This window comes from Sphaeramia orbicularis, chromosome 11, assembly GCF_902148855.1.
Source record: "Sphaeramia orbicularis chromosome 11, fSphaOr1.1, whole genome shotgun sequence".
Lineage (NCBI taxonomy): Eukaryota > Metazoa > Chordata > Actinopteri > Kurtiformes > Apogonidae > Sphaeramia > Sphaeramia orbicularis.
In genome coordinates this window covers 1,662,994-1,690,556 of record NC_043967.1, presented here as the reverse complement: position 1 = coordinate 1,690,556, position 27,563 = coordinate 1,662,994, and the positions used below count along the sequence as shown (strand labels likewise).

At 36.4% G+C, this 27,563-nt stretch overlaps 1 protein-coding gene across 1 annotated transcript in view; it reads left to right on the top strand.

Moving 5' to 3' along the window:
* LOC115428393 (synaptic vesicle glycoprotein 2A-like) overlaps positions 1 to 26,663 on the top strand; it is a 40,809-nt gene extending 14,146 nt beyond the window's left edge. Inside the window, exons 3-13 of the mRNA XM_030147422.1 lie at positions 1,984 to 2,164; positions 3,495 to 3,646; positions 7,943 to 8,076; positions 8,192 to 8,281; positions 11,828 to 11,935; positions 14,956 to 15,044; positions 15,142 to 15,306; positions 15,411 to 15,544; positions 22,230 to 22,436; positions 22,527 to 22,686; positions 25,288 to 26,663. Coding sequence (XP_030003282.1) covers positions 1,984 to 2,164; positions 3,495 to 3,646; positions 7,943 to 8,076; positions 8,192 to 8,281; positions 11,828 to 11,935; positions 14,956 to 15,044; positions 15,142 to 15,306; positions 15,411 to 15,544; positions 22,230 to 22,436; positions 22,527 to 22,686; positions 25,288 to 25,471 — 1,604 coding nt within the window. The 3' untranslated portion in view covers positions 25,472 to 26,663. The remainder of the gene's footprint in view (positions 1 to 1,983; positions 2,165 to 3,494; positions 3,647 to 7,942; positions 8,077 to 8,191; positions 8,282 to 11,827; positions 11,936 to 14,955; positions 15,045 to 15,141; positions 15,307 to 15,410; positions 15,545 to 22,229; positions 22,437 to 22,526; positions 22,687 to 25,287) is intronic.
* Positions 26,664 to 27,563: the final 900 nt, after the last annotated feature.

Genomic DNA, 27,563 nt, shown 5'->3' with positions numbered 1-27,563 from the left:
AGGCTATCAGCCAGAGGTTACACACACACACACACACACACACACACACAAGTAAATGTCAGCACAGTGTGAGTCTACAAAACCCAAATTAGAAGCCCAGAATATCAGAAAAAAAAACAAAAAAAACACAGACATCTTTGGGATGTGTAACACAAGAAAAATTGTCTGAAAATTTAGATTTGATTTATTTATTTATTTCGAACATGCAAAGAAACAAAATAAAACAAAACAAAGCAAATTAAGACAAAACAAAATAACATTTAAATGGACAGAATCTCTCTTCAAGCACATACAAGTTTGAATTTTGCAAAAGGAGTAGGAAGAAGTCTAAACTTATTTAGTCCTACCCCTCAGTGCTTTTACATCTTTATCACTAACTTAATACAACAATCAAACTATACAATTTTCCTAGTTTTAGCATCGAATCACAACAAATCCATAATGCAGTAACTGAATTATACACAACAGTCTGTTCATGTCAGTACAGTCATACAAACAGACTCAACAATTCAACAACTGACTTCAAACCACGACTCACGACTTTGTAGCGTTCCAGGTACATCACACCAAACTGCCTGAGCGCAAAGAATTGTGGGAGTTAGATGTAAACAAACCAGCATGGTGGACCGTACGTTATGTTCATTTATAGTCATTTCTATCCCAAAGGTATTTGTTCTTTGCTTATTTGAGGGAAACAGAGGAGGAAAAACGGTGCATAAGGCAAGAGAAGCTGTTCTACCTTTGATGTTCTTTGTATATTTGGATTCATATTTGGTTTTAATTTATTCTGGCACTCATTGGACTAAAACTAGCTAACACTAGAGCAGCTGCTGATTATGCAGAACATTTACAGATAAATAACGTCAGAGCAATACTTTGTTTTAATAAACAATCTGCATAAACACCACATCCATGGGGGGGCGCCATTGCTATGTAACATCAGAACTCGGAAATGGGAGAACATGGATCCAGTACCAGGGTTCTAATAGTTTTGGATTTTTCATTCTAGTTTAGTTTTATTTAGTTTTGACTTTTTTTTTTCTCTAATTCAGTTAGTTTTAATTCATTAGGGTTAAATGATAGTGACTTTGCTGGGCTCAGACATCTCCTGTAGACTGTAGGGGAACATACGGTCATGGGCTTTAGACATTATGATCAGAGTATTAAGGTCGACAAGATCATGTAGTTTTAGGGCATTTAATTTTATAAATAGTGGATTTGTTGGAGCTCAGTACGGTGCTTGATTGACAAGTCGAGTTGCCTTTTTTTGAAGTAGGAATATGAAATTAATATTTGATTAATAATTATTACCCCATATCACCACACAATAATGTGGAAGAAAAATATGGAAGAACAAAAGAATTTTACAATATATGGAGAGATTTCTGATTGAAAAGGTTTTTGGTTTTATGCATTATAGTAATACTTTTAGCTATTTTAGAACGAAGTAAGTTCACATGCTTTTTCCAGTTTATCTGGTCATCAGTTCTAATGCCTAAAAATGTAGTTGTAAATACACTTTCAATTTCAGTTTCCTTAATTCTAATTTAAACTTTTTTGTTACTTTTTCTTTTACCAAAAATAATATATTTGGTTTTACCAAGATTCAATGATAATTTATTGATATCGAACCAACCCTTTAGTATGGCAAGCTCCTTTTCATCTGTATCTAAAACTGGATTTAAATCTTTGCCAGAGCAGTAGAGGCTGGTATCATCAGCAAATAAGATGCATTTAAGGCTTTTTAGGACCTGACAAACATCATTTATGTACATAATGAATAAACTTGGCCCTAATTCACAATATATAACAACACAATATATAATTTGTGTTATATGTAGTCATATCTAAATATATCTGAATTAACCTCAACTAAGCCAAAAGACTAAATATAATAATAAGTATCATGTGACAAGTCTCATGCAGGATTTGTAAAATTAAATGTGCACCAGTCATTTGCTCTTCTCTTCTCTTTTCTCTCAGGTCTGATTGTATACTTTGGGATGATGGTGGGGGCGTTCCTCTGGGGGGCTCTGGCAGACCGGATAGGCCGTCGACAGTCTCTGCTCATCTCTCTGTCCATCAACAGTATCTTCTCCTTCTTCTCCTCCTTCGTCCAGGGATACAGCACCTTCCTGTTCTGCCGGCTTCTTTCTGGTGTTGGGTAAATGCAAAGATAAGATAAGACGAGATAAGATGAAATAAGGCAAGATAAGATGAGATGAGATAAGATAAGATAAAATAAGATAAAATAAGACAAGATAAGATGAGATAAGATAAGATGAGATGAGATAAGATACGATAAGATGAAATAAGATAAAATGAGATGAGATAAGATGAGATGAGATAAAAAGGATAAAGGTTTAAACATGACAAATTCATGGGGCCCAGCATTCCCAGGGGCCCACAGAGCAGTGGAGGGGGTCCAGTGGATACAGGTTAGAAGGTGGGCAAATTCTGTGCCTTACAAGAGAAGCTCTCAGCCAGGCTCTCATTGGCTAGCTGTTAGCCAATCAGAATCAAGCAGATTAGCATGTTGAATATTCATGAAAACTGGTGCAAATCGAGCTGAGTCTTCCAGCAGGCTTTCATTACCACGGTAGAATTGATGGAAACTTGGTAACCAAGTCATTTTTTCCACAAAAAATGTTACAGACTCCATGGCAGAAGTTCAGACATTACCATAAAAGTAATGAAGTATGTGTGGTAGGGCACCTTTAACCTCCTGAGACCCAGGAAATATCAGCAAAGTACCAGCTTTTTTTGTTTTTTAGTAAATAAGTGTCTATATTGGAAACATCATGATACAACAGTTTTTTCAGGTACAGTTTTTTAAATTTTTATGGAATGTCCTTTGTGGTGGACAGTTTTCTTTTCTTTTTTTTGTATAAAGTTGTAAAACTCTTGTCCACAAAGGTGGACAGAAAACCCATAGGAGGAGGTTAAATATTTGGTTTATAGGATGAGTTTTCCTGCTTAATCAACATATTCACTGAAAGGAAAAAGAATGAGTAAATTGTAAAATATCATTTTGCAGGACAGCACACCTTTAAGGCGTCCTTTTCTGAGAGCATAAATCCAACTCCACATTAATTATTCCCTTCATAGTTCAACAGAAGATTAACCTCATCTTAAGTACAGATATATTTTGCTGGCATCCATTCATTTTCATTTACATCACGCACCATGCTACTTACCATTTCTACTCTGGTGACCTTTGCAGAACCAGCTTTATCTCTGGTTTAGTGAAATGGCTAATTGTGTAGCTGAAATCATTTTTGAAGATCCATTATACACTCATTACAATTTAACAGGTGATTGACCACCCTAATCACAATCGGTAGACACAGTACTGATTCCAGCCCGTTTAATAAAATGAAATGCATTCCTTGTTTTTGGAGCACAGAATATTGTCAGTTATCATGGCTACTTGACCTTGTAGGGTTTACACAGACGCTTCATGTCAAGGCTCAGCTTCTTTCTGATCTCTGCAGGATCGGTGGCTCCATTCCCATTGTGTTTTCCTACTATTCGGAATTTCTGGCCCAAGAGAAACGCGGTGAGCACCTGAGCTGGCTCTGCATGTTCTGGATGATCGGGGGAATCTACGCCTCTGCCATGGCCTGGGCTATTATTCCACACTATGGTGAGTCCACTGACCTTTGTCTTTTTCTCTGGAATTTTAAATGTTATTGATTGTTTCAGCTTCTGCATTACAATTACAGCCAAGAGAACACCCTTTATTTCAATTTCCCTAAGCAGTTTATATAACAGATACTTACTCAACATTAAATAATTGTTTATTTACAAACACAGTATATTATTAACATATTGGCCGTTTATTTTGCTATGTTTAAATGATTTTTGTTGACAGTGAAGGTTGTAAATGCAGTTATTTGTTCTCCTCTAATGGAAAATACTGGGGCTGAGACTTCAAGTGTCTGCTGAGTCAGAACTGGATGTGAAACACAAAGATCTGCTTTCTGTTGATTTCGTTTTGCTTAGCTGCCTAAAGGCAAGGCAAGGGACGTTTATTCATATAATACATTTAAAAGGCAATTCTTTGTGCTTTATTTAAAGAAAAGGAGCATCCGGAGGAAAATAAAAATCAAGTACTTAAAAAAGAATAGATCAAAATATTGTTTGTGTGTATGTGTTAGGCCTGGGATGTTAGCTGAGATAGGGTCTAGCACCTGTGACCCTCACAAGTTTTAAGTGGAATGAGGAATAAATGAGCAATTAATACATTAGAAGAAGTTGTATTGAATTTTTCAGTGGCATATATGTTTGACTGTTCCACAACTACTTCCAGAATATCTTCAGAAAAAAATAACATCTTGAAGTATTCACAGGGGGACATATTATCTGATTTTGGAAGGCTGGCCTGGCATTCTGGGTAATCAGTGATGTTGGCGCTGTGAGGTGTTCACCACTGGGGTCAGCGTGGAACACCTTCCTTTGATACATCATCATTATCATCATCATCATCATCATCATCATCATTATCATCATCATCATCATCATCATCATCATCATCATCATCATCATCATCACCATCATTTCCCTCTTCATCCACATCCTGTTTTCAAAAGAAACCTTTAAACCATTATAATTCAAATAGGTCATACTCCTGTCTTTACCCACTGATTCATGTGCACACACATACATACACACACACACACACACACATACATACATACACACACACACACACACACACACACACACACACACACACACACACATATGTTCATTACAGACAGTGTATTAATCTACTGCAGTGTTTTTCAACCTTGGGGTGGCGACCCCACGTGGGGTCGCCTGGAATTCAAATGGGATCGCCTGAAATTTCTAGTAAGTGATAAAAAAACAAACAAAAAATACGTACTAATTAAAAATATATAGTATAGTAAAGTAAGTAAGTAAATTTTATTTATAGACCACTGTTCACAGACAGTTACAAAGTGCTTTACAGTGTGAAATATAAATAAAATACAATTAAAATACCATTAAAATACAATAAAATACAATTAGAATATGATAAATGCATAAAGTGCAATCAATTTGTAGCAGTACTGGGAGAGTTGAGAGAGACAATCACAATATACTGTATAACACACATGACAAACTGTGGTTGTGAAACTGCAGCACTGTGGTTCTGTTTATCTGTCACATGTTCACTGTGGTCAGTTTCAGATGCTGCAGCTCTTTCATAATTCATAGTTTCAGTTCTTGTTTGTTCAGTATTAATTGTCCTCCTTGTAAATCACAGCTGGACTGACTGGACAGATCCTGACCAAGGAAAATCACATTCTCCCTTTGTGCAGTAATCTACACCTGGATTTACTGCCTCTGTCCACAATAATAGACATTATATAGACTAAATGTCACCTAAAATTAATGCTTATTTATGTATAATTAATCTTAGCAAAAAAAACAAAAAAAAAAGTCTCAGTTTTGAATGTCTGGGGTTCCCAGAAATTTGTGATGTTAAAATGGGGTCATGAGCCAAAAAAGGTTGGAACCACTGGACTACTGACTGAACCCTGATCTGCTGTCACATACGTAAGTGATAATCAGTCTGACAGCTCCATGTTCACACATTCAAACCCACAACCAGTCCAAATGAAATCCACCCAGGAGCCGTCCAAGTCCACTGCAAAACATAATTCCACCTCGAAAAAACAATCCACAGTCCATCCATTTCCTCTGAGTCACTGTAGATAGTTCAGCAAAAAAATGTATTATGGCGATAACTCTGCATCCCTGCATGTCCTGATCCATGAGCATAGTAATGTTCAAACAAAAGTGGTCCAACTGCACAATGTTGCCTTGAGGCAATGAATGAAAATCTACTATTTTAGTATATAAATAAAAAACAAAAAGGGATGCACATCACAGATATTATTTATACAAAGTTATTTAAATATAAACATGTTATAAAGTGAAATGTATCTTACTTTCTTGTAGCAGTGTGTTCAAACAGCAGTGTGTTCAAACAGCAGTGTGTTCCACCTCCAGATGAAAGGTCAAACCCATGGCAACTTCAAATTTCATTGGTCACAAACTTATAATCAGACTTTTCATATGAGGTTTTACTTTAATTCAATGTAAAGGGTCAGTGTGTGGGTCAAAATAGTAGTTTGTTGCCTGAGGGCAGTGCCGTGCCATAGAGGATTAACCTCCTCAGACCCAGAAATGTCGGCCAAGTACCAGCTTTTTTGATTTTTATTAAATATTGGAAACATCATGATCCAACAGTTTTTTCAGATGCAGTTTTTACAATTTTTATTGCATGTCCTTTGTGGTGGACAGTTTTTTTTCTTTTTTTTTGTATAAAGTTGTGAAGGTCTTGTCCATAAATGTGGACAGAAAGCCCATAGCTGGGTCTGAGGAGGTGAAGTGGTTCAGAAAAATGAAAAAATGAACTAGAGGAGAACAACAACAACAATAATAATTATTAATATTAAAGTATGATCTACTACTGCCAGGCTGCTTTTCCCTCAATAACTTCCTAATTCCTACTTATTACTCATAAGTAGTGAGGTCATTGCATATATGAATATTAGCTATCTTGTATGAGAAACATCTGACTTTAGAATGGGAGACATGCTCTGACTTAGAAATAATAAGAGTTATAGAGACAATATTGATATTTGTAGTTTTGCATTTTGCTCCATAAGAAATAGACAACAGTCATTAGTTTCCATTAAGGTGTAACGTCTAGTGTTAATACCAGCTTATTGTATTTCAGTCATGTACAATGAATGAATGAATGAATGAATGAATGAATGAATGAAATCTTTATTTCGAACATGTCGACAGTGAAAGCAAAACAAAAATCAACCAACAAAATATAAGCACTGGTATATAAATGATTGATAAGCAAACAAACAACAAAATAAATAAATAAATAATAAGAGTAATAGTAAATAAATAAACACATTAATAATAATAATAATAATAATAATAATAATAATAATAATAATAAAACAAATGAAATGAAATTATACATGCTCGAAAAGGAGGAGGAAGAAGTAAAAACGTATGTATTCCTATCCCCAATTTCTATTCCTTATGATCATTATGTGGTAATTATTATTTTGCATGAATATAATAATAATAATAATAATAATAATAATAATAATAATAATAATAATAATAATAATAATAATAGTATAGCAATATCACACATCCTTTTTCCTATATACACTAATATGATAATACACATTTATGACTTATTCTACCAGATATTAATACCAGATATTAATAAAAACTAAAAACTAAACAAAACAAACAAAAACACATATACATATATAATATTAATACATATAATATTCTATATTGTCCTATATAGTAATATAGTAATAATGTATTCATATATCCATATTTAAACTAGTTATTATCAGCACATATGTGGCAAAGGCCCACTATGAAAAACAACGGGATTCCCCCTGTCAAGCCCTTTCCTCTCTGTATTTTGTAAAAATCATTTGTTTGTATTTGTTTTTACATATTTGTATTTATAACTTGCGTATTCACCAGTAGTTGCAGACTACAGTCATGCAGAATAAAGGATTGATCAGTTCTTTAAGGGGACAGGAGCAGTTCTACCTGTGGGCCTCTAACAAACTACTGGAATCTCTCATCTTATTCATATGTGAATCAGCCATGTCAGTCATTTGTAAAGTAAAAAATCTTATTTCATTTCATTCCTATTCCAATAAGCCAAGGAAACCCACTTTGAAGTTTTCTCACAGACACGCTGCAGTGTAGTTGACCTCTGACCTCTGACCATGTCTCAGCAGAAACACAGTTCACTTTGTGTCACAGAAGATTCAAAATACTGAACTGATTCTTTGACATTATTCATGTATGTCCTAATGTTTGCGGTGTCAGCTGATGCTAACAGGGTGTGGGCTCCTGTCTTTGTTCTTTGCAGGATGGAGTTTCCAGATGGGCTCTGCATATCAGTTCCACAGCTGGAGAGTGTTTGTGTTAGTGTGTGCGTTTCCTTCTGTCGCTGCCATCGCTGCCCTCAACGCCATGCCAGAGAGCCCACGCTTCTACTTAGAGGTCAGCACTTTAGTTCACAGGGGGGACGCATTCTGATCGATTCTGACAACTGTTTTTTTTTTTTTCTTACAACAGAACACATGACATTTACAGTTCTTTTGTTTTTTTCATACAGAACGGCAAACATGATGAAGGCTGGATGATTCTGAAGCAGGTCCATGACACTAACATGAGGGCGAAGGGATATCCAGAGAGGGTTTTCTCAGTGAGTATAAATACATACATAGGTTTACTTTATTAATCCCCTAGGGCACAGGTGTCAAACATGCGGCCCCGGGGCCAAATCCGGCCCCTCCAAAGGGTCCAATCCAGCCCACGGGATGAATTTATGAAATGCAAAAATTACACTGAAGATATTAACGATCAGTGGTGTCAGAATCATTTTATTTCAGGTTCTACATACAGACACATACAGTCCAATTAGATTTCAAGTGGGTCAGAACCAGTAAAATATTATAATAACCTGTAAATAATGACAACCACAAATTTTGTGTTTTTTTTTTGGTGTAAAAAAGTAAAATTACATGAAAATGTTTACATTACCAAACTATACTTTTACAAAAAATGTGAATAACCTGAACAAATATGAACAAACAGAAATGTCTTAAGAAAAGTAAATGCAATTTGACCAATATTCTGCCTGTTCCTAAATGTTTTGTGTGATTGTAATGCACATGTGTAAATGATAAACTGATAAACCGAGGCAGAATATTGTTCAAATTGTAATAGACTGAGTACAGAGGCAGAACCCAAAAGCAAGACCACAAATACCGAATAAGATTTAGTGTTTTTATTAAACACTTTTACAGAAGAAAAAACTCTACACAGAGAATATTTGTCTTCTGAGAGGCCTCCGGTTCCGGGGGTAAACGTCTGGGCTGCGGGTGGGATAGACAGACGGCCGACTCGGCCGAGTCGGGAAAACCCCCACGGAATCCCCACTAGGGACAGACAGAGGGTGGTCAATAGACAAGCCAGGTCATACACGGGAAAACAATCAATCGAGCAACGGTACATAGGGGACGAGCAAACTCACGGTAGTAATCCAGGCGGAGGTCGAAGCACAGGTTAACGTTGGAGGCTGAGGTAATAAAGGGAGCAGGCAGAGACGAAGTCGGGTACGAACCAGGTCGGGAACAGGCAGGCAGGAAGAGGTCAGGCTGAATCGAAGGTCGAGGGACGAAAACAGGTCAAACACGGCAGACGAACAAACAGGATCCAAGAAACGCTGGTAAGTGAATACAACGAGTTGCAGAGCACAAACTGGCAAAGGAACAGGGGAAGACACAGGGTTTAAATACACAAGAGGGCGGGAAGACAATGAGACACAGGTGGAGATAATCAGGGAGGAGCAAGGTAATCAGGTGAAAGGTGAACACAAAAGGAAGTAAAGACAACAGACAAGACACATGAGGGAAACTTAACAAAATAAAACAGGAAATGACAAACAAAACAGAAAAGACAGACAAAGTCTAGAAGCCGACATGACACAAATGTTAAAATTGCACGCATTTTTCTAACAACAGTTTAAGTTGCTGATGTTATTCACATTTTTTAAGGAAACTTTGTAGATGTAAACCTGATCATAATAGAATTTTACTTTTTCTCACTGTTATTATTTGACTGGTTCGGCCCACTGCAGATTAAACTGGGCTGAATGTGGAACTGAACTAAAATGAGTTTGACAGCCCTGCTCTAGGGGAAATTCAGAATACAAAATGCAGTCACCGCTCCACAAACACAGCCATACCACATCAACAATCAGTTAATAAATAAATGCAGAGTATAAGTAGCTGTGAATAAGTTAGATTAAAAAGAAGTAGACTTAAAAGACAAGATGTGTTTTCCACCTATCACATAAAAACATAAAAGCATAGAAACCCACCCGAGGACAGAAGTGTTCCTGAGCGTCTACCTCCTGTACACCCCCACCCAGCTGCTCCTCCTCCCGTCTCCTCCCACTTACAGACTTACACAGTCTTATTAGACGAGGGACAAACAACTTCTTATATCTTGTGGTGGAGCAGCTCAGTGAGCACAGTCCATAAGAGGAGGAAGTTCAGGACGCTGCAGTAGATACAAACCAGACCGATCAACAAAGCTGGGAATATTTCCTGGGTGTCTGGGTTGAACATAATGCTCCAGCTCCTGCTGTTTGGATCAGCTGTGTGCTGTTTGATGTAGTGAAACCAGGAGTCATCTTTAATCTTAGACTTCTCTCAGTACTTGTTAGTAAAAACACCTCAAGTGTTGAATGGATACCAGTTACAAAAAAGTGGACATTTTGGCAATTTAATGTAAAAATGAAAATCAAAAGAACATATATAACATAACATGGAAAATACCTTAAAAACATACAGGTAATAATATTTTTGGTACATTTACAAAGGAGATGAGGAGAGAAAAAAATACAGAGGAAAAAATATTAAAATATTGGCCTTATTTATAGGAAAAAAAATACCATAAAATACCATAAAATAAATGAACCAAAAGTGTATAAACTTGGATACAAGGAATTAAAGTGTTTTGAGGACATGTGGATCCAGTTGAGTACAGCACGAATGTCTGTCCCTAGTATTATCCCTTCAATAGCACAAAGACTCCAAACATCCTCCAAACATTCAGGTTCCACACTGAGCGCAATTTGATCTGCAGTAAAACCAGTAACCAGTAAAATAATAACAGAAGAACCTAGAAATAATGACAACTGACAATTTATGTCTGTGTGTCAGTGCAAAAAACACCCATCAAATTATGAAAATACTTACTTTAATAAACTATCCAAACAAAAAAGATGTGAAAACTGAAATTTCTTAAGAAAAATCAGTGTAATTTTAACAATATTCTGCCTCAACTTCTCATTAGTCCATGTGCATTCTGGATCAGATCTACAAAGACACTAAACACTGAGGAACAGACAGAAAAGAGTTCAAACTGGACTGAATTTAATACAGACATTTCAGGTTGTTCATATTTGTTCAGACTTTTCACATTTTATTGTTAAAGGATAGTTTGTAAATGTAAATATTTTCATAATTTAATGTTATCTCTTTGCACTAAAATCTGAAGTTGTCATTTTTTATAGGCATAATGTTAGATGGTTTTTGGGGTCATTTTTGAGTGATTTTTAGGTGGTTTATGAGTAATTTTTAGGTGGTTTTTGGAGTCATTTTTGGGTGAATTTGGGTGATTTTTGAGTAGTAACTTCTCATTAGTTCATGTGCATTCTGGATCAGATCTACAAAGACACTAAACACTGAGGAACAGGAAGAAAAGAGTTCAAACTGAGCTGAATTTTCTTTAGACATTTCAGGTTGTTCATATTTGTTCAGGTTATTCACATTTTATTGTTACAGGATAGTTTGTAAATGTAAATATTTTCATAATTTAAAGTTATTTTTTGCAGTAAAACAAAGAAAAACAATTAAGTTGTCATTATTTATAGGCATAATGTAATACTATTTTTTCCACATCAAACCGTGAAGAAAATCTGCAGTCATTCTTTTTTGTGGGTTCTCCTGCTGTTATTATTTGACTGTAGATCAGATTGGTCTGGATGTGGAACCGACACTAAAATGAGTTCCACAGCCTGGACTGTGGAATTTATACACTTTGTGAATTCATCCAAGGGGCCGGATTGGAACCTTTGGTGGGACACATTTGGGCCCCGGGCCACATGTTTGACACCCCTGGTCTAACGTCTGACTGTAATTTGAGCCTCTGAATGACTTTTCTCTCACTTTCCTCCAAGGTCACCACTATCAAGACGGTGAAACAGATGGATGAGTTAGTGGACACAGGCACCGACACACCAGTCTGGCAACGGTACAGAATGAAGATCATGAGCCTCTCCCAGCAGGTGAGTGAAGCTGAGATGAGATGAAAAAAATGCTTTGGTTAAAAAAAGGTTGCACACATTTGTACAGGTTGGAAAGCTGAACATGGCCTGGGTCTGCACCACATCTGTCCACATCAAGTGTATTTTATGCATATGTGCAACTATTTCTACTGATAGATTTAGTACTGTTTGTCAGCATGTCTTCATACTGTTGCACATTTGTTAGTGCACAGCTCCTCTAAGCAAACATTTTACCAGTGCATTCAGCCTACTCTGTACATGTACACACCTACATGCTTTTCTCAATCTGCTGCTGTACTTTTTGCCTATTTAATGGCCACTGTGAAGTTTTCAGTTTAGAGCAGGGCTGTCAAACTCTTTTTCTTTCAAGGGCCACATTCAGCCCAGTTTGATCTGCAGTGGGCCGAACCAGTAAAATAATAACAGTGAAAAAAGTACAATTATATTATGATCAGGTTCACATCTACAAAGTTCCTTAAAAATCTGAATAACATGAACAACTGGAATTGTCTTAAGAAAAACAAGTGCAATTTTAACAGTATTCTGCCTCGGTTTATCAGTTTATCATTTACACATGTGCGTTACAATCACACAAAACATTTAGGAACAGGTAGAATATTGGTCAAATTACATTTACTTTTCTTAAGACATTTCTGTTTGTTCAGGTTATTCACATTTTTTGTAAAAGTATAGTTTGGTAATGTAAACATTTTCATGTAATTTTACTTTTTTACACCAAAAAACAAAGAGAAAATTTGGGGTTGTCATTATTTCTAAGTTATTAGGATAATATTTTACTGGTTCTGACCCACTTCAAATCTAATTGGACTGTATGTGTCTGTATGTGGAACCTGAAATAAAAGGATTTTGTCACCATTGATTGTTAATATCTTCAGTGTAATTTTTGCATTCCACAAATTCATCCTGCGGGCCGGATTGGACCCTTTGGCGGGCTGGATTTGGCCCCCGGGATGCATGTTTGACACCTGTGGTTTAGAGTAAAAAAAAAAAGATTCCCCACTCAAAAAACTATACTGAAATGTGATGAGATTAAAAGTATGAGTGTTTGCAGTTGAGTCTGTGGTAGACAGGAAGTGCCTCTATTTGGTGTCATGGAAGGTGAAGTTCAGCTACCTACAGAAAAACAACACACTTTATCTTTTGCTGGCCTTCTGGCTCAACGAGCAGTCCTGTTTAGGTGGAGGGAGGCTTTCCCTCCCACTCATGCACAGTGGTTAGAAGACATTCTGTCCTGCTTAAGACTGGAGAAAGTTACATACTCACTTCAGCAGTCAAATGGGAAATTCCAGAAAGTGTGGGGTCCCTCCCTAAAAACATTCCAGACCCTGTAAATGCTCGACTTTTAGGTGCAGTTTAACAATGCTGCTTACTCCGTACTTACTCCTAGCGCAGGTTTCTGTCGTGATTAGGGATGGGAATTGTCTTCAAATTTAACGATTCCGATTCCATTATCGATTTTGCTTATCGATCCGATTCCTTATCGATTCTCTTATCGATTCCGTATCGATTCTCTTATCGATTCTCATTGGGTGAGGCAATAAAAGAGTACAAACAGGTGTGTTTGCATTAACTGTCTTTTATATTTCCATCTCTGCACAGAAAATAAAACATATACAGTATGAACAAATAATAAGAACAGATGATGCTGGCCCAGTTCGGGGGTGGGGGTGGGGGTGCAGCATGCAGCAAAAGTGTAACTTCAGACTCTTTACTAATTCCTCTCTTGCCGCATTTCTACTACATGGAACCGGTGTGACTCGGCTTGTCTCCCGCTGTTGTGCACCTCATTTCCTTTCCCCTACCTTTGGAAACTTGTATTTGAGGGGGTACGACGTTTGTTGCCCGCACCGGAACCGGAACTGGGCCCGGCGTTCACTCTGCCGCTACATTTACAAGCGCCGCTAAGAAGCGTATCAAATATGTGACATTCCTGTAAATGAATCACATGCTGTGGACGAATGTTTGAGCAGATTGGAGGGATTCCACTTTTAGAAGAAATGGAAGCTTTAACAGTGTTCCCGTGGACCTGGTGTGGTCTGTTTGGACCTGGTGTGGTCTGTTTGGACCTGGTGTGGTCTGTTTGGACCTGGTGTGGTCTGATTAGACCTGGTGTGGTCCGTTTGGACCTGGTGTGGTCTGTTTGGACCTGGTGTGGTCTGTTTGGACCTGGTGTGGTCTGTTTAGACCTGGTGTGGTCTGTTTGGACCTGGTGTGGTCTGTTTAGACCTGGTGTGGTCTGTTTGGACCTGGTGTGGTCTGTTTAGACCTGGTGTGGTCCGTTTAGACCTGGTGTGGTCCGTTTAGACCTGGTGTGGTCCGTTTAGACCTGGTGGGGTCCGTTTGGACCTGGTGTGGTCTGTTTAGACCTGGTGTGGTCCGTTTGGACCTGGTGTGGTCTGTTTAGACCTGGTGTGGTCCGTTTGGACCTGGTGTGGTCTGTTTGGACCTGGTGTGGTCTGTTTAGACCTGGTGTGGTCTGTTTGGACCTGGTGTGGTCTGTTTGGACCGTTTCTGCCTCAGCACCATGTTGTCTACGTTCTGACCAAAACAATGCAGTGTACGTGTGACATCATCGCGTATGCACAATGAAGGTGGAATCAATAAGCAGAATCGATAAGCAGGCAAACGATTCCAAGGAATCGAGCTACTGGGATCCATTCTCAAAAAGAACCGGTTCTCGATTCCCATCCCTAGTCATGATAGTGATCCTTTATTATTTCTAGTGCACTGGCAATGACTGAGGAGGGATTATTTCATGCACAGTTTGTTGTCTGCTCTGTTTTTTTTTTTTTCCTATGGTGCTAGCTGTGTTTAATTTACACCCATGCTTACTTAAGATTTCTTTAATGACCATTCAGCACTGCACTTGTATTATTTTGAAAAAAACTTCAATAAAAAGATCTTGATAAAAAAAAAAAGAAAAGAAGTGTATGGTTTAAGACTTATCTCAAATACGGTCTTCATCAAAACTCTTGTTTGTTTTTAATCACATGTTGCAGATTCGGAATAATATTCTGGCCTGCTTCAGCCCTGAATACAAACGGACGACTTTCATGCTGATGGCGGTTTGGTTTTCCATGTCCTTCAGGTACTGTCTGAGTCCTCCTCCAGTGTTACAGCTGTGTGTTTCTGCATCATGACTCTTCTTCTACTTTTTCTCATTTGACTCTAATCCAACTCTGCAGCTACTACGGTCTGACTGTTTGGTTCCCGGACATGATCAAGTACATCCAGAAGCAGGAATATGAATCACGAACAATTACCTTCACCAAAGAACGAGTGGAGCATGTGACTTTCAATTTCACTCTGGAAAACCAAGTGCATCGTGAAGGACACTACTTTAATGACAAGTATGTGATTTGGGAGCGTGAGGAATTTTTTTTGTGGAAAAAAATGACAGAACAGAACATTTAAACTTCCATAGTACAATAAATATCTTTGTGTTTTTCACCAGGTTCCTCAACCTGAAGATGAAGTCCATGGTGTTTGAAGACTCTATCTTTGAGGAGTGCTACTTCGAGGACATCACCTCAACCCACACCTCTTTCAGAAACTGCACCTTCATTGCCAGTTTGTTCTATAACACAGGTAACTTTCATCCAGAGTCACTCTGTCATTTGTTCTTTACTCTGGGGAAGATACAGCAGGGGGTCAGTTTATTTTCAATTTGTTGATCATTTAGCTTAAAATGTTTGTTTAAAAAGCTAAGGATGATCCTGGAATCAATTCTTAAATGTGTTTGCATGCTTCAACAAGAGGCAATGTTAAAGAGATACTGAGATATTTTAAAAACTGACGAATATTCCAATTAATCAATATTGATATTAAATAAAAAAAATGATATAACACTGGGAAAACAGAACTTTTTGAGTGGAGAAAAGTAACAGACATACATTTGACATTTATGCATTAAAAGAAAATGTATGTTTACCATAGGGTTAGGGTTGTGATGTCATGTCAGTATGTTTTACATGCACTGACTGACTGTCCCAGCACAGGTGTGTCTTAACAGTGGGCTTTTTTTTAAAATTTAGTTTTATTTATTTTTTTCGAACATGCAAAGAAACAAAATAAAACAAACAAAATAAAACAAAATAAAACATTTAAATGGACAGAATCTATCTTCAAGCACATACAAGTCTGAATTTTGCATGGTCGAAAAGGAGTAGGAAGAAGTCTAAACTTATTTAATCCAACCCCTCAGTGCTTTTACACATTTATCATTAACTTAAAACAAGAATCAAACAATGCTATTTTCCTAATTTTAGCATCGAACCACAACAAATACATAATGCAGAAACTGAATTATACACAACAGTATGTTCATGTCAGTCCAGTCATACAAACAGACTCAACAATTCAACCCTTTTCTTCAATAATTCCAGCAGATTTATCAACATGACATCATCCATAAACAAACAGGCCTCATTGTCATTATTAAATACTGGACCTCTCAAGAATCAATTCTTTATATCTTTTTTTAAACTGAATTATGTTTGATATTTGTTTTATCTCCACACACAATTTGCTCCACAATTTTACTCCACAGATGGTGATACAGAAACTTTTTAACCTAGTGCGTACTTTATGAATAACAGTGAGCTTAAAACTCACGTAGCAAATGAAAGTTTTGCTGGCTTACTTATGTCTTGAATCATCCATGCTTGCAACAAAAAAAAATGCACTTTTAAAAATATTTATTATTATTATTATTATTAATAATAATAATAATAATAATAATAATAATAATAATAATAATAATAATAATAATAATAATATGGGAATGATTTCAAATGCACGTTTGTCGTGTACAGCATATGTCCATTTCAAAAGTCCAAAATTACACATTACCTTATGACAGGTAGTAAGACACAGCTGCTGTAATCTGTTCAGAATCTTTTTATCATTGAGTCCAATTGTTTCCAAATGTTTATGCCAAATCTGAGGGCATTTTGTCAAGACTTTATTTTAGAGATGTTTGGATGCAGCTATTCAACTTCACATCACAGCAGTCTCACAGTCTTAGATCATGATTGTCTTAATGTGTTGAATGACCTACTTTCATAGGAATCGCACAGGTTTTGTTATCATTAAAATAAATAAAAGCGCTGTCAAAATTCCCACTCAGCTGACACTGGTTTGAAATTGTCTGTTAATTAGTGTAATTACAATGTTTTACAGAGAGCATTTCACATCCCTGTGGGTTTACATTTGCATTAATGCCACTAGTACAGGTCACGGAGGCAGTGAGTTTGGCTCAGTGTGTTTGTAGTGATAGAGTGTTTCTCTTCAAATCTGTCTCCATTAACTTGCAGACTTGTTTGTGTAATGTGTTGTTTTGCTACTTGCTGAGAAATTAAATCCATTGGCTGCAGGTCTCCTTTCTGAGCTCTGATGTGTAGTGAGTCTGATTTAGAAGGAACAGGCTTTTATTTCATTATTAAACTACAGTGGGACACATGAGGCTGCTGCAGTCTAGTCTAATATTATGGAAACACTGCAGTATCACAGATGAATGGACAGGAAAATATGGACTAGTGTTTTCTTCGTAAAAGAGGAACTATTTTTCGGATTAAACACATCTTTATTTGATGCACGCATACAAAAATCTGCATGTAACATGGTAAAAATGACACAAAAGTTACGCGCTACTATTTTTTCAAATATCTTTTTATTCTCTCATTGGTACATTTTGAGAATCGAAGTAAATATGAGAGGCAGAGTGTTTCACAAAAATGATCGCTGTTGCAAAAGCACTCGCTATTTATTTGTTTTTAGCTAGGCAGGTTCTGCATGTAACGTGAGTGGACACGATGGGTTGCGCACAAAACCTGGAATGAGACTGAGATTCATGAAAAACCTCCATGTCTGGATTAGGAAAAGCACTAGGATCATCAAATTTAACAGTGTCTTGTTTGTTTTCAGATCAAAATGCACTGACATCTAGGTAGTTTTTCATGTCCAAATTTGGGTCCTGTTTTTGGCCCCAGTATTTGATTAAAAATCCATTAATTTTGGGATGGTTCAAACCAAGAGTATCATTTTTTTGCATTTATCTGAGGTCATCATTAGGTACATCCTGGGAGGAAATATGTTTAAATTTCTCTTTTATTTTTTGGTCTAAAAAGCAGGAAAAGTGCCATATACCAAAATAAACCCAGTTTCATGGACAGGCCCATACTCCTTCACTACTGCTCTGTAATAAAAGCAGTGTTCCACAATACACACCTCTGTGTGTTTAAGGATGGATGTCAAATGTCATCCTCCATAAATTCCTTCTAGAACAGAAAAAAATACTTTTATCAGAATCAGAATACTTCATTAATCTCAGGGGAAATTGTTGTGTGTTATAGTTGCTCTGTGCAAGTAATGAAAAGTGGCAGTACGGAAATTATTATTATTATTATTATTATTATTATTATTATTATTATTATTATTATTATTATTATTATTATTATACTGGTATATTATTCTTGTTAAAATGCTGGTGTTGCTTAACTTATCATTTCAGCTTTAAAATAATATGAAGGAACCATTTTAAACAATCACTGAGCTCAGCAAACACATGAATAATTTGAAACACAATGTGAATTCATTTTTTGTAGTTGCACCTTAAAGTCAGAATAAAAAACAAAGATTAAACAGCAGTTCGGGAGGATTGCAACCATAGTAACATCTGTTAGCAGTATCCCTGGGTAACAGCAGAAGAATGGTTACCATGGCAACATAAACAAGTGTTGCAGAGGTGACACACTGCTCTGTGATTGAGGAAACGCAGCTGTGTGAATGTGTCTAATCAGACACAGAGCTTCTTCTGAGTGTGAGAACATGTGTGTGTGTGTTCAGACAGAATCATGTGAAGGACATCCGGTATAACTGGATCACATGTTGTGTCTGCTTTGTTTTGGGTGTGGAGAGGATTTGGAAACTCTGATTTCTGCTTGTGCTTTAAACCAACATGAAAGATTGTTCAGTTCAGAGAAAAGAAAAGAAAACAGGTGCTTCTGTGACTGAACAGCTACCTGATGCTGAGCTGAGATGGAGAGCTTCATCTCTCCATCTTCACTTTCACAGTCACCAAGTACACCATATTTTATGTGTTAGTCATTTGAGCATTATGCATTATTTTTTGTTCTAACTCCGTTTAATTAAATTAGTCTTGGTTACTGATACATGGGCCGCTGAAAATAAAGGAACTCTGGGATGCAATCCTTTCTGAACTGAAAGATAAAAAAAGTTCCTTGAGCAGTTTCATTGTTTAACTGCTGGTTATTGAATGTGTCCACGCTTCGTACTGATGTCCACAGCAAGTTTATTCTTCACAGAAGTGTGGTGGTACACCGTGAAAACTAAGTTCAAACAGTAAATTAGACGAGGTTTTACTGAAACATTACTCTTACACAACAATAGTTTTCTATTAACATAAATTAAAAGTCATTATTACCGTGTTCGCCTGGATACCAACAGAAAATGGGACGGGGGTGTAATGTTCTCTGTTTGGACTCACCAGATCTGTCCTTTCCTCCTGCGTTGTCCTCCTCTTCCGTGTTGAGGGTCACATGACAGTACATGAACTTTGACCAGGATGAACTTACTTGATGCAAAATACTTATTTGACTTAACAAAACAACTTAAGTTACAACAAATCAGATATTTCAATAAGGATGGGCAAAATAAAATTAACCCAAAAAATCTGAAATATAATAATCAGATTCATAAATTACTGTGTTGCCATAGCAACTTGATGACCTGAAGCTCTATCCGTTACACATTGTTTGAACACATCTTACATACATGGATGAACCAACTCTTTCTTTGTGAACTTCGAACAGTAAAGTATTTAGTAGACATGCACTGTGGTCACTACAGTGAACAGTTCTTCTCCAGCTGTTCTCTTGTATATTCATAGGTTTTGTTGTTTTAGTTCCATATGAGCCAACACAGTGGACACTTATGCAGCATCCCATAATACACTGCAATTCATACCATTACTGTAACTTTGCTATTCTTGATAAACCTGATCTGCAGTAACATGTTTAAGTGTAAATCAGTTGTTATTTGTTAGACAAAAAGAGTTGTTTTTTGCATATTATATGAGGTAATAACTAGCATTAGAGTATGTTAAAATGTAAGAAAATATCAAATTAGCAGCCTTAAAAATGTTTTTATTTCATTGTTTTCATTTTACCTTCTGATATTGGGTTTCAAATACATATTTCTTTACTTAAAAAATTACATGCATGGACATTTTTGTGACTCCATGAAAAAAAAAACTCAATCGTAACTTTTTTTTTTTTTTTTTTATCCCTAAGGAGGTATAAAAACACTCCAGAAAAAAAAAATCTTGACTAAGGTTCTCATAATCCATGCATGAAAGGGTTAAACATGCCTGCCTAGTTAACTCTGCAGTACTGTGCAAAGGCTGTAGGCAGAGCCTTCAGCTTTGTTCCATTCTGACCACACGTGCCTTTCTCAGTCTTTGTATTAATATGTGTACAACTGGAATATTTAGCAAATATGGAAACAGTAGAAAAAAGAATGCACATAAGAAAATAATCTGAATATTGTAGAGGGTATAATTCTTTGAATGTGTGTTGCCTATGCTCAGTGAATCAGAAACAAAAACTGGATCTGTTTTATAAGATGGAAAAGACAGTTAGAAATTAGAAGGGAGGGAACAGTCCAAAGGAGATCACAGACAGCCATAAACTAAATACTGAGCATTCGTGTCCGTATGTGTTGAAAGAATCACATCATGTGAATTTTTGAGAGACAGTGCAGTAAACGTCTTTTGGCCTTTTTGTTCATGGCAATGAACCAAGGAACTTCCATGAACTACATTTTATATTTTTTTTCTTGTTTGTATTTCCACAGCATCTGTCTATAAAAACATAGATACAACATTTTCATCACAAGAAACCATGGCTTTTGATGTACAAATTTCATACACAAGGAACAAGTCAACCTTGTATTGTTTTATTGTGTGATTTTGAAGGTACCAAATGTATGGAAGTAAATCTGTCTCATCAGATTTTGAATTATAAAAGCCATTGAATTTCTAGCACTGAATTTTTTTTGCATTGAAATTAAGTATCTGAATTTTTTGTCTCTCAATTTAACTATGTTCAAAGATTTAGAATGAAAAAATATCAGATGCAAAAAGTTCAGACGCAAGGATAAGGATAAGCAATCAATTCTATCTCAAGTCGAACTGACAGCCAACAAATCAAGTTACGTTAGGCTGGTCATGTGACGCCGATGCAGGAAGAGGGTCAGCGTGGATGTGTGATCTGAATGTTTTGCATTTGAATTTTTTTTATTCTAAATTTATGAACATAGTTGAATTCAGAGACAAAAAATTCAGATACTTAACCCTTTCATGCATGAATTATGAGAACCTAAATGAGTGTTTTTATTCCTCTTTAGACATGAAAAAAGCAATGTGACTGAATTTTTTTTTTTTTTTTTAATGAACTTATTTTTCATGGTGTTACAGAAATGTCCAGTCAGCTGGACACCATGCATTTACTGGCAAACTGTTTGGAAACTATGACATACATTTTTTAAATGCTGCTAATCTCTTCTCACATTTGAACATACTAGAACCTCCTGAGACCCAGCAATGCATTTGTGTCCTCTGTAGGGCATAAGAGTTTTACAGCTTTATTATTAAAAAAACTAAAAAACAAAATGCTGTCCACTGCAAAGGACATTCCATAAATTAAAAAAAAAATCTATCTGAAAAAAGTGTTGCATGCTGTTTCCAATCAAGACAATTATTCAATGTAAAAAAAGCCAAAACTTTTCCTTTCCTGGGTCTCAGGAGGATAACACTAGTTATTACTCACTCAGATATCCCAAAACAAAACAAAACCAAAAAAAAGTTTAAAAAATCCCTGTTAATTTCAGTCTAATAACAATTAACAATTTACACTCAAATATCTTACAGCAGATCAGGTTTATCAAGAACAGGAAAGTTACAGTAATGGTCTGAATGTCAGTGTATGGGATGATGCATAAACATCCACTGTGTTGGCTGATATGGAACAAAAAAAAAAAAAAAAATCCATGAATATACAAGAGAACAGCTGTAGAATAACTGTCCACTGGAGTGACCACTATGCATGAAAGGGTTAATTTCAGTGCAAAAAAAAAATTCAGAGCTAGAAATTCGATGGCTTTTATAATTCAAAATCTGATGAGACAGATTTAGTTCCATACAAATGAGACAAAAAAGTAAAAACGTGTTCCTCGTTTTTCTTTCTCTTTTCAGACTTATTCAAATACAGGTTTGTCAACTGTAAACTGATCAACAGCACGTTCCTCCACAACAAGGAGGGCTGCATGCTGGACTTCAGCGATGATTTCAACAATGCCTACATGATTTACTTTGTCAACTTCCTCGGCACACTGGCGGTGTTGCCAGGCAACATTGTTTCAGCTCTATTAATGGACAAAATAGGTCGTTTAAGGATGCTGGGTGGGTAAATCTAATCAGTGCACATAATTCACTTCCAGTGTTTGAGGAGATTTGACTTCATGCTTTGTTTTCCTTCCTCTCTCCAAACAGCTGGGTCCAGCGTCATCTCCTGTGTCAGCTGTTTCTTCCTGATGTTCGGTAACAGTGAGTCAGGAATGATCGCTCTGTTGTGTCTGTTTGGGGGCATCAGCATTGCCTCTTGGAATGCCCTGGATGTCATAACGGTGGAGCTCTACCCCTCAGATAAAAGGTGAGCCACAACAGCTCTGTGGATTTATGTTCTGACTGATCCTTCCAACATGGCAAGGTTCTAAGGGGTTTGGATTTTTCATTCTAGTTTAGTTTTATTTAGTTTTGACTTTTTTTTCTCTAATTCAGTTCATTTTAATTCGTTTTTAGAGCAGGTTTGATAGTTTTTATTAGTTTTCATTTTTTCTCTAAATGCTTAGTTTTAGTTTAGTTTTAGTTTTTTTTTTTTTTTATATCTTTTCTCTTCTTCTCTGTCGTCGTATTCAAATAAATCCCAGACAGGACTCTGCTGCTTTCTCCCAACTTTAGTCTCCATATTTCCAGGTAGAGTGGGGACCAGAAGACGACTGGAAACCACAAGTGAACACAAGTGACGGACCAAAAAGTGTCGTATGGAGACAGCAGAGAAAATTGCTGGAGCGAAATAAATTGATTTCATATCAATCCGACATTGACAAAGATGAAAACGAAGGGAATTTTATCCATAATTTTTATCTGTTTTAGTTAGTTTTGTAAACACACAATACAGTTTCAGTTAGTTATGGTTTTTTTCTTGTAATTATAGTTTTTATTTATTTCAGTTAACGAAAATGTTTTTTCATCTCTAGTTTTCATCATTTCGTTAGTTTCCGTTAACGATAATAACCTTGCAACATGGAGGACCCTTGCAAGAGAAAGCCTGTTCTTAAATCTCCCACTGCAGATGATGAACATTAATATTTACAACACAGTCCATTTGGCAAAGTACACTAATCAGCTATAACATTATGAACACTGATATAAGAAATGATAAAAATATTGATTATTTACAATGATACCTTTTACTGTGTTGGATATAGTAAGCAGCAAGGGAACATTTAGTTTTTGAAGCCAATGTGTTGGAAACAGCCAAGGTTATTATCGTTAACGAAAACCAATGAAATGATGAAAACTAGAATTGAAAAAACATTTTCGTTAACTGAAATAAATAAAAACTACAATTAAAAGAAAAAAAACATAACTAACTGAAACTGTATTGTGTTTACAAAACGAACTAAAACGGATAAAAATTATGGATAAAATTCCCTTCGTTTTTGTCTTTGTCGATGTTGGATTGATACGAAAGTGATTTATTTCCCTCAAGCAATTTTCTCTGTTGTCACCATACGACACTTGACAGTCCGTCACTTGTGTTCACTTGTGGTTTCCAGTCGTCTTCTGGTCCCCACTCTACCTGGAAACATGGAGACTAAAGCAGCAGAGTCCTGTCTGGGATTGATTTGAATACAACAACAGAGAAGAAGAGAGAAGATATAAAAAAACCCTAAAATTAGTACCAAAACTAAACTAAAACTAAGCATTTAGAAAAAATGAAAACTAATAAAAACTATCAAACCTGCTCTAAAACTGAATTAAAACTAACTGAATTAGAGAAAAAAAAGTCAAAACTAAATAAAACTAAACTAGAATGAAAAATCCCAAACTATTAGAACCTTGGAAACAGTAAAGTGAGAGACATAAAGAACTGAGAGACTTTGACAAAGGCCATACTTACAGGTTACATACAGGTTAATTCTCCTGTCCGTGCCTTTGACCATGGTGTTGATGAAGCTCTGGAGTCGGTCCCTCAACAGCTTAAATGGCAGCTCTCTGCTACTAATGTGTGCTAATGCTAACACTAATAATAAGGTACTGAGTGAATGTATTAGGATGGGTAAAATGTAGAGACCAAATTTCCCTATTTATTTATTTATTTTACAAATTTACAAACTTTAATAAGCAATGTTTTATTATTATTATTATTATTATTATTATTATTATTATTATTATTATTATTATTATTAATTTCTCAAAATAAAAACTATGTGTGTGCACTTGCATAATCAACTAAAACTAAACTGAAAGTATTAGGAAGAATACATTTGAACAGTTCCTCTGGAAGAAAGTAATAGAGTAAATTTGCACTTAACCCTTTCATGCATAGTGGTCATTCCAGTGGACAGTTCTTCTCCAGCTGTTCTCTGGTATATTCATGGGTTTTGTTGTTTTAGTTCCACATCAGCCGACACAGTGGACACTTATGCACCATCTCAAACACTGCAGTTCACACCCGTACTTTAACTGGATAGACCTGATCTGCAGTAACACGTTTGAGTGTAAATCAATTGCTAATTGTTATTAGACTGTATTTAACAGTTTTCTTAAACAAAAAGTTGTGTTTTTTTGGTATATTATCTCCATGAAGTGAGTAATAACTAGTATTAGAGTATGACAAAATGTGAGAAAACATCAGATTAGCAGCATTAAAAATGTTGGGTTAGTTTTCATGCAGTATATCACTTTCTGATGTTGCGTTTTAAATACATGTTTCTTTGCTTCAAAAATTAAACACATGGTGTCCAGCTGAGTGGACATTTTTGTAACTCCGTGAAAAATAGGTTCATTAAAAAAAGAAATCAATTGCATTGGTTTTTTTTCACGCCTAAAGAGGAACAAAAACACTCAGGGGAAAAAATCTTGACTATGGTTCTCATAATTCATGTATGAAAGGATTAAGCAGAGCACATGAGTGACTGTTCAGCGCTCAGTTTAACAGTGTGTTGTTTTCTCTTCTTGTGTCCAGAACCACAGCGTTCGGCTTCTTGAACGCTCTCTGTAAGTTGGCGGCGGTCTTAGGAATCAGCATCTTCCAGTCGTTTGTGGGCATCACCAAAGCTGTACCCATCTTGTTTGCTGCTGGTGCGCTCGCCGCGGGTAGTTTCCTCGCAACAAAGTTGCCTGAAACACGAGGCCAAGTGCTGCAGTAAAAGGAAAAATGTCACCAGCAGATGGCAGCAGCAGAGTACAGCGTGGAGCGACGAGAGCTTGGACCCCCCTTCAGAGAACTAAAGCACTGCTCTGTCACACATCTACAGAGCAGACGGCCATCCCTATTGTAAGCCCAGAATCCTTTGAAATATGGTTTACATCAGTCAAAGTCTAAACAGACCCACAGAGATTTACAGAAGAGCACCAGAATGGTAACCCTTTATTTCAGCTGCACCGTCAGGTCCAACAGAAATGAGCTCATGTTTGACTATGGCAGAATGGTGTGATGTGCAGTTAGGATAAAATGTTTATTTCTGGGAGCACATTTACAACTTGGAAAAGACAGATTTGGTCAAATGTAAAGATGAGACTGTTGAAAGCCATTTGTGGGGGTATAGTCTGTCTAAACATTGAGTCCGTGTTTGTGAAGTTTTTCAGTTATGATTGCATCTGACTTCCCTGTCGTTCGGCTTTCAGTGCTGCTTTTGAATTTGCTGTAAAGTTTCTGTCACTTCCTCCCATTTTTCATTGATGTCACTTCACTTAAAACAGATCTCATATTTTCAGGGTGAATATTCTGTATTTCCCTGACCTTTGACCACTGCCTCTTGAAGTCAGATCTTCTGAGAGCTGCTACTGTCGACCAAAAAAGTCAAAGCATTTAAACATTCCAGAGAGGCTGGATTTATACAGAAACGGAGTGTTGGGTTCTCCTGGACCCTGTGTATGTCCAGCCTCTGTTTCACAGCCTCAAACACAGACAGGAGGAACTGCATTTCACAGGATTCTCTGTTGTAAATGGGAATAGTCTGATCCAGTTCCAGTGTTTTTGTGTTCATCTGTTTACTGTCTGTCCCTCCTGCTGTTAAAACCTTACACATGTGGCAGTAGTGCCACACAGAACTTCTGTAGGATGGATTTTGGTCAAGTGCTAACAATGAGAGCAGATACTGTGGTGTAATAGTTGTCCACGTTAGTGGTGTGAGTGTGTTTGCATGCATACGTGTGTTGTCATGTGTGGCAGAAGAAAGGGGTTGGATTAGTCCTTCAAAACTAACAAACTACTCAATATTTTTAGCCGCTTTGGTGAAAACGTTACATAATCAATTTTTCAGCAGTTAAGTATAATAAAAGTAACAAAACATCAAACTCTGGCCACAAAAACTATCAGCTAATATTGCACTTTTTATTTATTATATATTTATTTTATTATCTGTATTACCTGCTACAATTTTTTATTTTATTACAATTGATATGTCATGTATTATTATTATTACTATTATTATTATTATTATTATTATTATTATTATTATTATTATTATTATTATTATTATTATTATTATTTCAGTAGTTAAGTACAAATTTATCTATAAGGTGTCAAGGTTTCCTTCTAAACCATTAAAATACAGAATACAACCAGAAATCATTTGTTCCTTGTGCCAGTAACAACATTTCCTGAAAATTTCATGAAAATCCATCCATAACTTTTTGAGTTATCTTGCCAACCAACCAACCAACCAACCAACCAACCAACCAACAAATAAACAAACCCTGGCAAAAACATAACCTCCTTGGCGGTAACGAGATATAAACATATATAAACCAGCCAACCACCAGTAAACCACATAGAATATAAACCAGATAGAAACAGATGTAAATGAAAACTGTGTGGTAAATGGGATTTGCAGTGTTAAATGTAAATGTCCACAGAGTCCACATTCCACAGTGGATGTGGACAATTTAGTTCCAGATACAAGATATTGTTCTAAGCTACAGGTGGATCCAATTGGAGGCTAATTGGAGTCGTTTTGAATTTTTTATGAATTTTCAAAAATGTTCAATGATGACAGATGGAAAATTGTAGATGTTGTGACCTTGCTGTGACCTTGAACTTTGGCCTGCTGGGACCAAAATGGACTGGGTTGGTCCCAGGGCCTAGGCCTATCTGTGGGGAAGATCTGGGAAAGATGGGTGGAAGAGTTTTTCCCTAAAGTTGCTAACAAACAAACAAACAAACAAACAAACAAACAAACAAACAAACAAACAAACAAACAAAGCAAAACGATCACAGTACCTCCTGGCGGAGGTAAT